This window comes from Perna viridis, chromosome 6 (assembly GCF_037379345.1).
Source record: "Perna viridis isolate PV_CMFRI_1.1 ecotype Kerala chromosome 6, ASM3737934v1, whole genome shotgun sequence".
Classification (NCBI taxonomy): domain Eukaryota; kingdom Metazoa; phylum Mollusca; class Bivalvia; order Mytilida; family Mytilidae; genus Perna; species Perna viridis.
The window spans coordinates 28,695,294-28,714,414 of record NC_142450.1 but is presented as its reverse complement, the minus strand read 5'-3'; the positions used below and the strand labels follow the sequence as shown (position 1 = coordinate 28,714,414).

The 19,121-nt window shown below is 32.1% G+C and overlaps 1 protein-coding gene across 4 annotated transcripts in view; it reads right to left on the bottom strand.

The window, feature by feature from the left end:
* LOC148614382 (uncharacterized) overlaps positions 1–19,121 on the bottom strand; it is a 115,848-nt gene that overhangs the window by 86,064 nt on the left and 10,663 nt on the right. For 3 of the 4 annotated variants that reach the window (XM_088588517.1, XM_088588514.1, XM_088588516.1), the window contains exons 4-12: positions 17,918–18,098; positions 14,267–14,491; positions 13,441–13,605; positions 12,910–12,963; positions 10,364–10,471; positions 9,422–9,543; positions 7,652–8,159; positions 5,355–5,423; positions 3,635–3,748 (exon numbers count right to left, since the gene is read on the bottom strand). In XM_088588517.1, the coding sequence (XP_088444643.1) occupies positions 3,635–3,748; positions 5,355–5,423; positions 7,652–8,159; positions 9,422–9,543; positions 10,364–10,471; positions 12,910–12,963; positions 13,441–13,605; positions 14,267–14,491; positions 17,918–18,098 (1,546 nt within the window). The remainder of the gene's footprint in view (positions 1–3,634; positions 3,749–5,354; positions 5,424–7,651; positions 8,160–9,421; positions 9,544–10,363; positions 10,472–12,909; positions 12,964–13,440; positions 13,606–14,266; positions 14,492–17,917; positions 18,099–19,121) is intronic. The other variant, XM_088588515.1, reaches the window with a different exon arrangement.

Sequence of the window (19,121 nt, the reverse complement as noted above, 5' to 3'; positions counted from 1 at the left end):
GTTTTGAAAATCTAATTGGTCATGTGATTCTACTGAATACAATAGGTTGAGGCAAACTTCTATTTGAGCAGTTGAAATGCATTGATTGTATATTTACTGAACATAACTTTTTCTGTTGTGACGTCACAAACATTATGCTGCTTAGTAGTTGCCAGGATGCTTTATGCTTTGAATTAAAAGCATTGTTTTTCTGGCAATAAAGCATTTTTTTTTTAAATTCTAATTTTTGTTGAAGTCTCAAGACAATAACTGAACTAACCTGACAAAAAACTATGATATATAAATTAGACTTAAACCAGTGAAAATGCCCATCACAGTACCTTTCTAAAGTTCTAAACCTCATCCATATATCTTTTATATGTCAAGTCCTTATGCACTCAGGTATTTACAATGAGAAAGTAGATGGACCGGACAAAAACATGTCTCCCCATGTCAATCAATCCAATCAGAAGGTACATGTACATCAAAGAGTAATCAAGGGAACCAAGATTGAGCCAAAATCTTGGAAACAATATATATTCTAAGGATGAAGACTACACAGGGAAAATACATACTCACAGCAAAGAATATGAAATAACCAAAACAACACATACAAAGAAACAAAAATAGATGAGCAATCCAAATCTACCAAAAACTTGGAGTATGGACCAGGTGTAACGAGAAATAGATATGGTAAATACATTTTGTGAAATTACAACTGAACATGCTTTCACTGGCACCCTTGTTTCAATGGATTTAGTCATGTTAGTAAAGACACAATAATGATCCACATTTCCAACTCATTTTAACTGAAGCCTTCACATTCACATTTGAGATCTCAAAGGCTCACTGATTACTACTTATCAATTAGTCTAACAAGTGTACATGTAGTAGGAATATAGAGTGTACAGATATAAGCAAGTAACAAAAAGAAGATTCAGAATATTTTACTATAGGGCATTGAAGGTTGGCAATGCATGTGGTATTCTACCATTTGAGACCTTGCATTGAACTGTGGAAGTATGTTTCACCATTAAACATGAGTAATTTAGTGCTATCTTTACTGCTTCCTTCAAAACCAAACCATTCACAACATAATACAACTGGTAACCTTTGCTAAATAAAAGTATGCAATGAAAGTAGAAAAAAATAAATGGGTTCAGAAACGAATTGTTTACAGGACCACTGCTGTTTATGAACTGATACTACTGGTAACAAAAGGATAGAGTAAAATTAAAGTAGGCATTGAAAGAAGAAAAACATTCAATGGATCCAAGAACAAAAGTTTTCTACATGACCACTGTTCTTGGTGAACTGATATTACTGGTAATTCAATTTCTAAATCCATTATAATAATAACAAGCTTGACCAGGAAACATCAAATTATAAACCACAATTATATTTGTTTCCATAACAACAGGTGATTGATATAACAAATCCTGGTCAAGTGGTCAGCCTAACAACCAGAGGTAACTTCTCATAACATATATCTGGTCAAAAGATCAAACCTATCACACTTAAACCCCCTGGAGTATGGCACCAGCCACAAAATTACTAATTTCAGGGGTGAATAAAAATGTCCTTCCTTGGGGCATAAAAAATCTAATAAAAATATGAAAATTTTGACACCTGAGCTACTCCCCTCAAGCTGAATGAAGATTAATGGCTCCTAGCTTTGTTAATTCAAGGCAGATATAGTGAAGAAATCCAGGAGACCATAATTACAAGTTATGTCTATGGAATGCTGTCAAATTTATCTGTTATACAGTCTCCATATATTCTCCTCCAAAGTGTTTCAATATGGGACCAATCATTCACAAGTGCATCAACATGAAATGGGCATGTTGTAAAATAAGATGAAAAGTTCTGGAATGGAAAACAATTCACAAGGTGTGCTAGACAGGCTTTTCAAAAGCTTGCATTTAAAACAAAATAAAGCTCTCATCAGAGTCCTTTGTAAGACAAACCATATATCATAAATGCATATAGCACCAATCATAAATTTGTGGAAAGAATGAGGCAGTAAATTAAAAGGATTGTGGCATCATTTTTTTTTAAACCTTTTAGAAAAATGAAGAAACTGGTTGCCATCAACAAGCTGAGAAAACAATGAAAAACTTAAAACTAACCTACTTGTTTGTGAGCAGCAAGGAATCCAAAGAGTGGGGATGTTTGGACTGACAAAGGGGAGTGCAAAATGTTGCACTTCTACAGTTACTTGAAAATTCAACAAAACAATTCCATTAAAAGGGACCTGAGCTTTGTACCAAAACAAACAATGCTTTCTGATCAGGGTAAGAACCATCTTCCCAATATTAAGAAAAAAAAACAATCCAGTCATCAACCTTATTTCACAGTTTGTCTTAGTATCATAAGAAATATGAGAGTCTTGCCACATGTTGGAATTCCAACCTCTTCCTGTTGCATAAAAATACACCACTCGGCAAAACTCATTCATAACATGCATTTTTAATGCATGTGGTGGAGCATGTCTGACAAGCAGTGGCAAAAAACTGTCGAACATACACAAAGAAATCTTTATCTACTTTAACAAGATTGGGTGTATTAAACGACAGACTAAGTTTAGAATTTGACATTAATGATATTGAAAAGCATGCCACAAGTGTATTTTTATAAAAAAGATGTTAATGAAATTTTTAGTCTGAAACAATATTTGCATCATGACACTTTCTGTCAATCAAAAACAAAGCTAGTAATTTTTCAAATTAAACTTTTATATTAAAAGTATTGTTTAAAGGTCAAAAAGTTTTTTTTAACAATCTTCATAGGAAAATCCTTCCCCTTAACTAAAAATCTGCTTTTTTTTGTGGTCCATGGAAATGTGAGGATAAAAGCTTGTCTAACTTTAGTCAGCAGCCCATTATAACTTTTCTATCTATATATCTAAACCCTTTGGATACAAGTTAAGGATCACTATGGTTACACATTTTTTTTATTCAACATCAATACCTTTTATTTTATCACCTCACAAAGTATTGTAGACAACACTAAAAAATCACGATTATCAGATTTTGACTCATTCTCTTGAAAACAGAGAAATCAGTCATTCTTAAAAAAAAGAATGCCAAAAAAGATGTGAGCTCATGAATTCACTTGAAATGCACGTGTTGCCCACGGTAGTCCACTTTTAAACTGAATAATAGTTATGAATGATTTTCTTTTTTATTTCAACATCTTTTTACAGGTTTACATGGGTTGAACTCAAAACTCGTTCCTTTGCAATTTTGTGATTTGAGCAGACATTTTTAGCTGAAATTCTCACTTTTCATGAATTTTGATGTAGAGAAATATTAGGGTGAAACAATGGAACAAAAATGATACTCATGTCAAAACTTGGTGGTACCTAACATATGTACAAGAGTACAATGCAAACATGCTAAGCAAGAAAATCATGTGATTTGAGAACAAGACCACCTAACCTCATTCAATAGGATCCTTCTTATCCTCAAACAGTATGATTCTACTTGGCCATAAAGACTGGTTTACTTAATTTAATTGGATGGGCAGGGGACCAATTAACTTACCTAATGTGGTGAAATCTTTCTTGGACATTAACAGGAGTAGGTTACCAACTTATGTAATTTGATGGGGTCTGTCTAGGTCATGAATATATGTAGGAAGGAGACCACCTTACCTAATTTGATGGGATCTTTCTTGGTCATGAACATGGGTAGGAGATCTTCAGGTATCTGTAGTATAGTTCTTCCTTCACCAGTCAACTCAGTCTTTAATTCCTCACTTACATTTTCTGTTATAAATGAATTATTGTCATACATAATTTTTTCTATTATAGACATCTTTTCATGTTTGCTAAAATGTTTGTGTGTGTTTTTTTTTAATTTACTGTTCCCATCTACAATTTTCATTACTCTTTAAACAGAAATGATTTCTGTCTTACAGTTGATTTTTTTTCACCGAAGCTTGTAAATCAGGCAATTTACACTTTTTGCAATCTGAAAAACTGTTGTTAACAGCAACAATTTCTTTAGTAGTCCATAAAAGAAAAACAACAGTTTCAGTTTTTTTTTTGTCTAAGGCATTAGACTTAGAAAATTTTCAACACCTGACATTACAAGTTGCTACACATAGGAGAGATATAATGAGGAAATGCTGATGTTCAAATTGGAAGAAATTATATTACTTTATGAGTCATTTTGCTGTATAACATGTTACAGTGTAGGAAGATAAATACAATTTCTATTAAAATAAAATAATAAATTTTATATTTTGGCCAGTGTGTAGGTTTACTACTGGTTAAATGAAATCATTCAGGACTGTTCCATTAAAAGATATGAGGTACCCAAGGAAGGCACTTTTTCACCGATGTAAGCCACACATAGAAGTTCTATTGATGTGTTGTATTAAACTTTACATTTTGTCAAGAGACCTGAACATAGAATAAAAGTGCCTTCCCACATCCCTCTTATGTTTTACTTGAACATCCCTCATGATGATCCTTTTTCTCACAACCAAATAATCACTTCAAAGATAAACAGCTTATTTGTTCAATTGTAAATTGCAATTAAAGGGAGGTAAACCAGTAACTCTGTAGTTAAGCATAATAGCCAAAATGTCTGTCTTTTTGCATTTTCAAATTCTATAATAAGTTGTTTAGGTACAAAAGAAGAGTAGACTATGGCCAGCAAACAAAATGCATATTAGCAAAATCACATGTAAATAAACATTTAGAAAACACAGTAAATTGCAAATTTGATATTGAGGGAATGACTTTGGTATCACTTTGGGTATTAGAGTGTTATTCCGATTACATGAACCACTGACACAAGTCACACTAATCTGAATCAATCACTGATTGCTACTGATATCATTTACAATTGAGCTGGTTATAAGCATCCATATTTGATGCAGAAAATGTAAATTTTCAATGTCCAGAGTCTTCATTCAATTTTTTAGGGGTCATATTAATTTAAACTTGCTTGTTAGTCACACTTTTGAAGAATAAAAATAAATTCTGTCAGTCATTATTTTCGTTTACAAAAAAAAAATCAGGAAGATGCAGAACAATATTCCAAACATTTTGGCATTATAGTGAGGAGGTAATGAAAAGGAAAACCATTCCAAATTTCCTAAAGTCAAATAGTTGTTAAATATTAAAAAAAAAAAATATTTAAAAAAAAAAAAAGACATGCATGAACCCCTTCAAATGCATTTGTCTCAGCATATAAAAAGCTAAAAGCGCCATTTTATTGGCAGTGTGACTATGATGCAAGCAAGGCCCTTAATAATCCCAATCACAAGAAGCAATGTAGAATACAAGTTTCTGCTATTGAGGTTTCAAACAAATAGCAATGATATAGCATCACTATGATAACTAAATTTATGACTGAGTTTACCTGTATTAATGACAGTAGTCACAATACCCGGAGTTGAGCTCTCTGATTCCACTAGATCATTTTCACCTGCTGAAAATAAATATTAATTCTTTTCAAATACTCTTTCTGAAAAACCAATAGATAGTGAAAGAATGACAATAAGTCTCCCTATGAATAGGGAAAGATAGCATAAGGTAAATTACATTCTTCTGTGTTCATCTAAGAATTTATCAATTTATGTTTTTCCATCAGCAAAATTTCTTAAAAAATGAATGATGATGTAGATACAGCAAAAAGAATCTTAATATAAGGTTAAAAAAAGCAGAATTATGTTTTAAAGAGGAAGAAAAGCAAGTCTGAAATCTAGATGTCTTGTTTTTAATACTGAAAATATTTTAGCACAATTTTAAATTCCTGATTGTTCCTCAAATAGTATTATAGCATTCTTTGAAAAAAGCATTCATGAGAGTTTAGTTTTTGCATTACAGGTCTTACAGCGAAAACAGTGAAAATAAAACTACCCAGAAGTTTCAGGGTTTAGAGTAAATGGCATTATTGGCTTTTTTCAAACTACCCTATCCTCCTTTTACTGGGAAAACGTGCAATAATTTTTAAATTGTGAAATTTGGGATGACAGTACAAAACCTTTAGTTAGTAGTTACAATCATTAATCTTATAGATAATAACAAAAAAAATTACCGTTTTCTAAACACCATATTCAGCAATTAACCTAACAATTGAGAAATAACTTATCTTTTTTGGGATAAGATTTGAGTAATTTTTGGGGAAAAGCCTAATTTTGGAGATAATTTTAGGCAAACAATATCACTGACAGTAAATGAAAGCTTATCATGCCATGTTTTATTGATATCCCTGAATACCTTAATTTACCACAAAATTTATTCATACCATATAAATTAAGTTTTTAAAATTTTGAAATTAGGTGTATTAACAGGATCCCAGGTCTAACACCTTTTTGTATATCCATTGTTGACCAAGGGTAAACCTTGTTTGAAATCAATAAAACTTTTTGCTTTTATCTTTCTTCTCGGGACATAAACAGTACTTGAAATTACTGGTAGACTGATAGACACTGTCTATTAAAAAACATGCAGGTCTACACTAAATTTCAGTAGGTTGATACACATTCAACTGAAAATTTCATTAAAATTTGCTGTACGTTTATGATGAGTTAAATTTAGGTTCTAACACTAAATAAAGGTTTGCAGTAATTAAAATCAAATCCAAAACCTACACATATTTCAAAAATTTTCCAAAATCAGATGGCAAGTACAATGTCACTTAAAGAAAAGCGAAAGTGTAGAAGAAATTTGAAAAGCAAAAATGTCCTTCTAATTTAAATCATGATTTTGTATCTTTAGGCCAGAAAAGAATACAATTCACACTTTTTTATTTACTCCTGCTTAGATTATCTACTATAAGGATGCCTGACATTTGAGTTTTACTATCAATAACATGTACAGTGAAACCTTGGTAGCTCGAACTCCAAGGGACCATTGAAATGTGTTCGAGTTGTCGGGAGTTTGAGAAATTGAAGTACGTATATTTCCGGATTTCTTTCATTGCCGGTCCGAGTTCGACTTTATCGTTAGAAATTGCTGACTTCCTCCGAAGTTGTGTTAGTTCGTGGATCTTTTTCATTCGCTTTCGGAAGATTATGTTGATTTGTGGACATTAAAAATGCTTTTCTTTTAAAAACGTCCAGAGTGCGGGTTCATTAGTCAATAATTTGTTTTCATCCAATTTTCTTTCATGGTTTCATCATACTGACTTCCGAACATCCTCGAACTTCAATCAGTTTCATCAAAACTACCTAATTAGTGATGACTTAAATATTACCTGTAATTAACTAAAATGACACTGATTAATGATAGGATTTCAGTTTTTCACACCTTTTATTACCCAAGCTGACAAAATGGCTGACGAGTTCAAGTTCGTGAGGTTTATTCTCTTAGATTTATTACCGAACGGACCGACTAGTCAGTTCGAATTTTCGAGAAATCGAAGTTCGAGAAGTCCAAGGTTATTTATACTGATTATGTAGGAGAAAATTTTGGTACTTTGAATTGTGTTCGAGCCATCCGAGTTAAAGCGAGTGAAGTTCGACTGTTATTATACAAAAAATCTATTTACTTTCAAAGATTAAAATTTGTATCTTTTATACTACAAGTACATGTGTAAGTATTATCTCCTTTTGAACAGTTTATCATGCAAGCCATAAAACCCGTGATGACCTTCCTCTCTTATATGAAATGTATTTCATAAATTACGCATAATTCTTAATTCAATTAGTTTACCATTAACATCACCAGGATCCTGATCCAGGTCAGCATCATCTTCCTCATGATTCTCTTCAGTTGCTATTATTACAGGACCAGGTGTTTCCTCAGTAGCAGTACCAATTATTTCAGTAGCTGACATACCTTCCATGGATGTGTTTGTATCTAAAGTATGACTAGAGTCTAAAGCTGAACTAGAGTCTAATACTGAATTGGAGTCTAATGCAGAATTTCCTTCTAAGGCTGGGGTCTCGACAAGAAAATTATCACTATTTATCACAGACTGCACATCATTTGAAGTAATAATTGAATTGGAATCTGACACTGAGATCATTTGTCCATCAGCTGTTGATAGAACTTGTCCATCTGATGTAGTTATAAGTTGTCCAGTATCAGAGGAAATAATTTGTCCATTACTGGTGCTTATTATCTGGGCATTTATTGTACTGACACCTTCTGATGTTTTGTTCAGTAATGATGGTAAGGACTTGATTTGTTCCTGGAAAGCCTCAAAGTTTTGTATACCCTGAAAATACGTAATTAATTATTTCAGCCAGATATGCTTTCATACAGGAAACACTTGATTAACATACTTACAAAATCATTACCAGTAAGCAAAAATGTACTGATGATAAATAACAAATCCTAATATCAAAATCATAAAAAAATAAACTGTTATTATAGAATCGCATACCTCTTTGATATTGTTGATATAATGGTGTGTTTATTAAATATTAATTTTTGTGTTGCTATCATATTTTGTATAATGATATAAAATTATAAAATTAACATTTTTGTGTTACCACTACAAAATGCACTATCCTGTGGTGGTATATGCGTAAATTGGCACAAATTCGTGATGCAATGATGTAATTGCATCAGTACACCAAATATCAATGACTTAGCAGAAGGGGTTCATGTTGAAATGAACTTATCTGAAAACAACATTAAACATTAACAATTTTCTAAGTCAACACACCATGACTGTGGGGGTATATATAAGTAAAATTGGCATGAATTTGTCATGCAATGATGGTCATGCATCGTGTCTGCCCCATTCCAAAACAAAAGTAACAAGCTCTGCCTACTCTCACCTCAAAAGACTTCTCATGTATTGCGATTCAAAATATCAAGGAAACAGGGCCTTTCTTGAAAAATGCTCAAAACTTAAATAGAGATGTTATTTTTTATAATCAATATTGTATCAACATATAGGAAAATGATTCCGGAATCAAACTAGGTAAGTGTGATATGCACAATTTCAATTTGGAAGTCATTAGAAGTATTTGAAGGGCGGTGCCACTGAATCTCTAATTTTTTGTATGGCACATCATTCTGACCCCTAACATGACATATCAATATCCAAACAAAAGGAGGAGGGTTGCAGGGTCAGAGGAAATTCAGATTAACATAGATGAACAAGACGGATCCAAAAATAGTGCAGCCTAACAGTTGGTTTCAATACAACAAAGCTAATTATCTCTTTGATGTAATTTGTGTTTATATTCTACCAGTTTTATACTATAAAAATGACTTGCAAATTAATGCATGTTTCATAATGTTATTTTTTGTATGTACAGGTTATACTATATACCTACGTACACATGTACATTTAAAGTATAGAAAAAAAAAAAACTCCTGATGCAAATTATTAATTTTTGCCAATTTTCTACAAAAACATTCTAAGGTCTTATAACTAGTGCAAATGTATTGCTCTCTGTAACATTGAATACTGTAATAGTGCTATCATGACTGAGGGTATGTTCATTAACCCTAGGTGTAACAAACCTGTAAGGGTGCCATCATGAGGGTCTGACCATTAGCCCCTGGTATAATCACTGCTGGTATAGAGGTGGTAGACTGGCCTGGAGGAGGGTACCTCCTTGGTCTTCCTCTACCTCTCTTTACACCTGAATTAAACAAACAATAACGTTACAAAAAAGGTACATGTAAACTATCAAAATTCTAGTAATACACTCCATACTATTTGCCTGTAAAAGTAAACTTTGACCCTTTTATTTCTTTCCCTTGGTTTCTCTAGATTTACAAAAATGAAGAGACAATATATCTACAGCTCATTTATAGCTTATAGCACATCTCATAAATTCTATTTAAATGGGCCCAGTTTTATAAAATAAGATAACTTTGCCAGCTTTCGACAGTCTAAGCTCATGTTATGTATAGGCTTCATGAAGACATTGTCACGTCTGATCCTAAGCCAACCAGTTGTCTCCCTTCTCTTGCAGTTGCACTACACTTGGCAGAAAAAAATGAATATTTGTTTTATTTTGAAGTCTTAGGTAATTACCAGTCTCAATCTAAAAGCTTTATTTCCTTGCAATTGAGAATGCTACCACCTTACTATCAAGCCAATGTCTTCTCATTTAAAATTCAAACTTAGTAATTGAGGAAAAATGAAATAGTAGTGTAGTAAATACTGTGAAAGTACTATTGTTCCTGGGGTACTAATTTTCGTGGTTTTCATGGGTAGACCAAACCACGAAATTTGGTTACCAACGAATAAGTCATTCCCATTGATGTGTATACTTTAAAGTTCAAAACAACAAATTCAATAACCTACGAACTTTCTTTCCTGATCTATGAAAATTGGTATCCATGAATTAAAGTACCTTCACAGTAACTGTCCCTATACATCATTAGTCCATACAAACCTGTGGAGTTTATGGCTTTTACAGCAAGGATGGAGGGACACAGTGGACACAAACCTACCTGTTGGATTCATGGCATTTATAGTATACGATGGAGGGACATAGTTGTCATCAGGCTGTGTAGATTGTTCTCCTGCCTCATCTCCACTGTCTTCTAACATCTCATAATCTGTTCAAGGAATGGAAAAAAGTTTGTGTTCAATGATTAAAAAAAGAGGGCATGAATTGAACATTAAGTGATATCCACCCCGTAATGGTGTAAAAATGGGGATGGCAAAATCTTCCAAGATGTCTTAACTTGGAAAACTTCATTTTGGATTTTGTTGAAAATTGAACTTAATTTGTACTTTATGGTACAAAACAATTGTACAAATTTTGAAAAAAATACATTGATCCGTTCTCAAGTTATCATCTGGAAACCATCAGGGGATCAAACTGACAGACATGCAACTTTTTTTTGGAGGGTATACAAAATTTAACATAATACATATCCAATTCATGTAGCCAGGTATAAAAATATGCTGGACATTAATTTTTCAAACAAGTGTAAGTAGAGCTCCTCAGCAACAAACTGAGAAATCTAACTGCATTTAGATTATAATGCTTTTAATTCTCTATGTCATCAAATGTCTCTTCATAGTCATAATGGTCTCCTTTTTAACAACTGAATGAACAGGAATACCTTTCATGATAATGTGAACCAATTGTCAATGAAAAGACATGACTGACACTGATGTTCATGTTTGAAAATTGATGCATCTAACCCCAAATTTAAGGCATAAAAAGTTGATGAATTGAGTCTGACAATGCAAAATATTTCAAAAGTATTCACAAACAAAACTGATAATTTACATGTTAAACAAGTATAACAAAAATATTGGAAATGTTGGTAGATTACATACATGTATCGGTCTTTGTAAGAATCATGCTAAGTCTGTAATTTGTGATATACCTCAAAAAAGGCTACACAATTTTATTTTGTTATAAAGTTGTTTTGTAGGTCTATATGATTAAATGTATTATCATTCATTCAAATCTGTCTGCTCATAGGAGTTAATCCACACTGAAAATCTGATTTTAGAGTTTTTAAATATATGTTGAAAATGGGCAATACACAGTGATCAATAAAAGTAGTCCACTTAATTGAGGGTATGACCTACAACATCAATAACTCGGAGATGTTTTCCATTAAGTCATGGAACATCATGCATAAGGCCGATTATCCATTGAGATTAGAGTATTTTAATGACAAGCACAATAAATGAAATTAAAATGCTGTGAAAAAAGTATTGCTTATAGGATAGCAATTTTTATTGTTTTGCCATATCAAAAACATTACAGTGAAAGGCCTAGGGCTTAGAGAAATAACTCTGGAATTTGTGATATGCTTGTTCAGTATCTAATTTCACTTTTACTTTAATGTTTAGGTGAGATTTGTGTCAAATGGTTTATACAAGCATTCTATTGATTTGAGGAGTTAACCTCAGTCTACCCCTTAAATCCCAAATATACATTATTTATTCATGACAAATAATCAAGACATTTTCAAAACTCATTCATTTTGTATAACCACAAAACTTGTTATATGTACATACATGTACATGTTTGTATCTTATTACTTTAGTAGTACTGACCAATTTATTTTTAGGGATAAGTATGACAAAGTCTTTTCCATAATTTCTTCACTGATTCAAATATACATAAAAAAAGTACCATCAATACCATTTTTTTCATGGCTAGCAAATGGTTGAAATTATTTGTGAGGTTGACAGAATGCCACTAAATCCTAATTAAAATGCACAATGGTGCCTTTAAAGTTTTGAAAACACAAACAAAAAACCGAGACACAAAATATTTGCTGTATATAAGAAAACAGGACCATTCTTTGTGAGCAGTTAATTATTGAATTTCTATAGTACAGAAGATTACAAATAAATGTTTCCTGTATAATAAAAGCTATCTTCAATATAGAATACAAACAGCCCAAGGAAATTAATTTATGAACAACATCAGTGTTAACACTGAGTTTTCTCCTGTTCTTTCTCTCAGTTGATCTAGATGAAAAAAAAAAAACCAGAAACAAAACAATTCATTGAGGTTAAATAGAGGTGATTGAGAATTAGTCCATTCTAAGCATAGTGAACAAATACTAACTGCTATATAATCTCAAAGAGTATATATAATTTAACCATCTCTATGCCTGTTGTGTAATACTGATACATGTAATCTTATATTTTTTGTTCTTTTAAGATTATTGGTTTGAAATGGGAAAAGCTGATTATCAATCATTACCATGTAGGAAGCTGTATTTATAGGAATGGAGCTTCAGTAATGTTTTAAATGTGTAGATCCTCTGTCAAAAAATGAATGGCTCAAATTTTTTCTATTGAAAGTGACATTTTCGGAAGTCACCGTTTAAACTTTTGACGCAGACATGCATCATGTGTTATAGGAAGTATGGAATATACCTGTTGGTCAAAACATCAGTGATTTAACAACATAACAGTGCATTGTCAATAAAGTTAAATATTATTTGAGTACAAAAAGCTCCGTTTCTAATTGGCATAGCCTTAAATCATATTGTATTTAAAATGTGAAGTTGCCTACCTTCTAAAGTTTTCTTTTTCTTGGCTCTGCCGCTCCTCCTTACACCATCTGGTCCTTGTAAATGAAATCAATACAATCATAATGTACCCATATTTGATATAAATAAAATAAAGTCAGTTTTATAGAATCACACAAATATAAAGCGCTTTTAAAAAGTTGATGGCTTGTCATATATTTTGATAGAACTAAACTCCAAAGAAAGTAGGTACACATAACTGAACAAATAGTTTTCTATTGGCCTCCCGTAAGAGGATAAAGACAATTCTCCTTCATAATTAAATACCTAAGCTGTTTTTTGCAAGATAAGAACATGGGTCTAATGTCAAGTTCAGTCTTTACAAGCTACGTTTTGTGATTGGCTGATAATGTGTTTTTGGTCAAGCTGCGGTTATACAGAATTAACGATTTCCTACCTGTGTTTTTAGGTTTGAGCAAACCTCTAACAGAATTAATTTCTCCTATCTTATCATTATTCAACTCATCTCTGATACAATACTCAAACAGTATCTTTTTACAAACAACATTTCTAACCTGTGTTAGAAAGCTCCAGTAAACCTTCAACTGCATTAGCCTGGTCTATTCTATTGACAGCTGGTTTAGGGGATGTTTTGTCTCCATCCTCTAACTGGTTAGGTGGTATGTAATCCTGATCCTCCTTTTTCTCTGATTTTCTAGGTCTTCCTCTCTTTCTTTTGACTAAATGAAAGAAAACAAGGTTTTAAGTGACAATGTTGCCCAATTTGGCCTAACAAAAAGCAGATCTTCATACCTTTAGAAAGAACTAAATAATGAATTCATAATTGTTCAAGCCTCTACAAATACTATGTTTCTACTTTTAATTCACTGTCTTTTAACTTTAGCATTCTGTAAAATTATTCTACTTATTGTTTACTTTTAAATGGGTGCAATTTGATTAAGATTTTTTCAAATCTTATCGGAAGATGTTGTATGTATTTGCTCATAGTCTGTGTTACTAACTTACTTTTATTTTTTATTTTGATTATTTCAATTATTTTGTTGTATGTGTTTATTTTCCCTGTCTAGTTTTTATCCTTTTAATATATTCTTCTGACTTCTGCATGAATCTTAGTTCCCTTTTAAAAATGTTCTTTCAAGGAAAAAGAACACCTGATTATCTGACCTACACGCAAAACAATTTTTTTAAATGATAACATAGGAAGGTACATGAATGTCATCAAACTAAAAGACATTATTCTGACTCTGTGCCAACTATCGACACTCTATATTCTATAACTACCACTTTTAAAGTTTGGTGCTACCCAGGGGGAATGAATCCAGAACTTCCTGTATTTGGCTGAAGCATGATACCACACTATTACAGAGATATAGATCTTACCTTGATTAGTATTAGATACTACTGGGTAAGCACAAAGCTGTCCTGTCTCAGGGTGTGGCATTAACACACATTTCTTTCCTTTAATCATAATTTCAGTAGAATCTGTGATGTCAATGGGTTTTGATAAATCAATTGTTTTCACATCATCCTTGGAAGGTCCTTCTGTGGGCTGTTCTGTTATTGATGCTATATATTCTTTCACTACCTCTTTTTCTTCACCCTCCACTGTTAAAAAAGAGATTATAGTTTAATATGTAATTTTTGCCGCTACTTAATTACACAATTCTTGTTTCTTTAAATTGAAGTATTCATTTCAGTGTGATTTCATTCATTCATAGCAGAGATCTGAAGATGGAGAAGAACACTGAGGATTTAATTACCGTTCTGTGTAAGAGTCAGGCAATGGGTGGCACATCATTTTTCTCAATTTATTCTTTTTTGCATCATATATATATATATATTTTCAATACATCTAGAAAATAACTGAAATGCTATTTAAGTTTTTCCTGAAGCATCTGTGACATAGATATTTTTTTACTGCTTATATATAGGGAAAAAGTGTGGGAAAATTTTCCAACCATTGTCCATAGTGTTTTTCAAGTAAATTTGACCTATTGATATCTTAAAAAGGCAAACTTAACTAATACTTTGATGGACAACGTATTCTTCCGTATATTATGTGCATTTGTGTATACCGTGCACCCCCTTCTTGGCAACAGAGATTGACGAAAAAAGTTAGTATCCTTTAAAATGTACACTGGGAAGCGAGGAAAAATCACCAGCAGATGACAACATTGAGTTGATAGGATTCCAGTAAATTCCCTGAAATGTGTAGCCTTTCATCATCTTTTTAATCTTTTAAATAAAATTTTTTTTTAATCTTTCCTTGTGTTTGAAAGCCATTTATTGATTGAACTACAGCAATGTATTGGATCCATTCAACAATTCAGCTAAAATGTTTACTTTTCCTGTTCGTATGCAAATCAGGTATTTCACTAAAACAATGACTTCATGTCAGACCATTTATAAAAAAAGATGTTTAAATTTGATATTTGACATCTGGAAACAGTTCATCAAGCAGATTAAAGGACTAGTGACAATTGTTTTCACCTTTTAAATTGATCTTTTGTTATTTGGTAATTAAATGACAATGGGCCCGAGTACAGGTTGGTACTCCCGGTATTGTGTATTTAACACTCCACAATACACTGGTGAAGAAATTATAATTAGGATGGCGTGTGTTCAGAGAAAAATAAGAAGCCAGTCGTGGTTTTTCGTAAAAACTACAAAATGCAAGAAAATGGCATTGATGGATAGAACAGCTATTAAATAGCAGAAAAACTTCATTTGTTTATTTCACTTAAAACTGTCCTCAAAAATACAAAATGGCTCCATGTTGTCTTGCATTGACGACTACAGTTCTGAGTCTCATAAATTAAGTCTTCTGAAAGAATATCTAGAAACTCATTGTTTTGGTGTACACCACATCCCCCCCATTCTGAAACAAAGAAAAAGAGGAAACAAAGTGTGATATACACGGAAGAATACAGTATTTCTGAAGGTAATGAGGTATCAATACTTAGATAATGCAAAAATTTCTTTTTTTTTTCTTCTTCATGTGCCACACCTTACACACATTTTGTCTGATTCTTATACAGAGTACTACTTAAAACTACAATTTGGTGACCCCACTTTTTTGGTGTATACATGTACTTTGCAAAAATTGTAATAAGTCAAATATGAGGCAAATCTGCATTTATATTGTAACTGGTCTATGATTACATATAGTAAATCCAATACATTTCTCCCATTCTATGCCAGTGGTTGAAAAAGCATGTGACTTTTTAACTACTGGATGGAGAATGAATTTCTGTGAGTATTTTCCTATCATTTTATACTGCCAAGGTTTGTATAAATTTCAGGGGAGATTTATATCTATATATGTAACACTCATACATGAAATGCATGTTTCAGTACACAATTAATTTGCTGAACTTTATTTTTCTAAAAGCAACACTTAATGCAAGATTACATTTTAAAGTGGAATCATTCATTTTGAATAATCAAAATGCATTGATTGAATGCAATGTATTTATTGATGATATACATGTATAGTCACTGACAGTATATAAAATTTAAGTTCTATCTACTTTCATACCTTTGCACCAAATCTTGGTATCACTATTGGGGGGCCACAAGTGGGGAAGAAATGATATGAACACATCAACTTAATTGAAAAAATTAAAAGGATTGCAGTATAAAGGCAATAACAGCATATTGACTAGAAATAAAAAATGATATACAAATTCAGCACGAATCGGAAAAAAGTTTTTGGCAAAGCCTCAGTATATTGCATTTATTTCAAGTCAAAATACTGTTATTATCTATATATTAAATTGGCAATACAAGTTGATGCCTTATTTATAAAAAAATAGGGTATTAATTTAACATTAAGTGAAATCAAGCCAGGTAACAGTAAAAAAATGGCAAAATGTTCAAAATGGCCCAACTCAAAAACTACATGTACATTTTGGATTTTGTTAAAAACTGAATTTAAACTGTATTTTATTATATTAAACAACAAAGTTTCAAAAACAATTAAAAGATCTGCTATCACGTCATCATCTGGAAATCAATGGGGCATGAAAACCTTGTAAGGATGAAACGATTCATCACGATATCACAATACTGTTAGTCATGATATGATCATTACCAAAATACATTTGACTGAAGTTGTAAAACCATACATGTCAAAATACTACATGTACTTTTTTTCAAACCACTGATGAAATTACTATGCAAATAGTAAAGTAGGGCATGTCTTAAGAGGAAAAATTCATTAATCTTTGTTAAGATCCAAGTTATTGACTCTAAGTTTGAAACCTGACTTCACAAAGTTCCTCATCTTTAAATCTGCTGAATATTCTTTATTCCAAATTGAAGAAAATATAAAGGCCAGATGCTGTTGTGTATCATATCAAAATGTATCATACTGTCACCCTTATATCATGATATGTATAGTACCCTGAGGAAGGTGTATCATTGCAGCCCTAAAACCTTGCCACTGCGTACACACCTTGAAATGTTTAATTTTCCCATTTAAGTGTTCATGCATTGTTTATCGTGTGTTTGCTGAGCATTTTGTGTGCATTTAAAAACACGAAAAATGCACGACAGAAGCGTTCGTTTAAACATAAATATTCGTTTTTGCAGCTATTATTTTCATGATTTTACTCAACTTTTTTGTATTATTTCTTTGAAAAAATATGTCATTTAGTTTTTTCTTTCTTCACCAATTGTAATACATTGCACTAATATTTTCCGTGTTTAAATGCACGCTAAGAGCATGCTAGGAGAGTTCTTTCATTGTGCATTTAGTGAGCATTTTGTGTGTGGTTAGGTATTGTGTGTGAGGGAAACCAAATCATCTCAAGGAGTGTAACAAAATTTGTTTGCAGATATCAATTTTTTTTGTAAGACGAGCTTTAACTTTCATTTCCAAAATCACATTTTCTAAAGCACTAACACTTTCTAATAATATTTCAGTACCAATTTCTAGTGAAAGATATCTATTAGCAAGTAAAAATATTGTTTTTCCTACCTACCAAAATCTTAAAGGGGCAAAGCAATATTTTTTAAGATTGGCCTTACCCTGAGATTCAGTAATAGAACCATGTTGACTAGCACCAACATCTTGGTCGTTGATTTTCTCTGCTCCCTCTCCATGTACAGTCTGCCCCTGCTCTTCCTCTATTCTTATCACATTTATATGCACAGTTTGACAATCTTCCATTGCTTCTTCTGTTCTACCAGAATTTACAAAAGTCTCTGTCTAAAATAGAGTGTGTTAATTTCTACAGCAATACATCTATTGGTAGTAATAATTTAGTAAGTATTACAGTTTAACATAATACCATAACTATATAAAAAATCTACTATTGGTTATGATTATTTTACCCTTATCTTTGACTTCAAGTCAGCTGATTGGTTAAAACATGAGGTTCTGGCACAATTTAATGTATAACAATTTATTGAGTGGGAAATGAGTGAACTTCACCACTTATGGGGGAGTGCAGGAGGAGGGCAAAGACAGGTACAAGTGGTGTAACTTTGTTGCTGTCCCAGATGCCATTTGGCTTAATGGGCAGTAAGAAAGTAATTAATTTATTAGTTATTTCTGAACATTTAAAAGCCATTAAAATTAACAGTAGACTTGCCATAAGTTTCTCTCTAATATATATGTTATTTGATTAAATATCATTGCTACCAAATATTCATTCACTATCCAGCTGCAGTACAGAGAGACTTGTATACTATGCAGAGCCTGTGACCATATTCTGGTCACTTATAAATAGAACACTTGTCCACAGTTCACTCATAAAATTAAATGCTTCTGATAGGTAGAAATGTAGACTTGGTTGTACAGTGTATGATTATTTTATCAACCAGTTTAGAGTGTATATCAAAAATGAATTTTAGTGAAGCATTTTCATATGGATTGGGAAAGCTAATTTATGTAAATATAAAGCTAGATCTCCGTACTACAGCTTGATAGTGAATGAATACTTGATAGTAATGACATTCAATCAAATAATATATACCACATCAGGGGCTGCTTTGGCTTCCAAAATTCTGTCGCCAGCTGCCATTTTTTGTCACCAGTTTTCAGAAATTAGAGCATAAGGGTGCCAAAAAAATTATACTTTAAAAAAAAAAAAAAGACGGTTTAAGTCCACAGATGAACTATCTTTGTCAATTCATCAAAATAACCTCTCCATTCATGACGTGTAAACATGTACCCAAGATACACTCTTGATGCATGTATAAAGCAGGTTTTTTGCTCTAGTCTGTCACT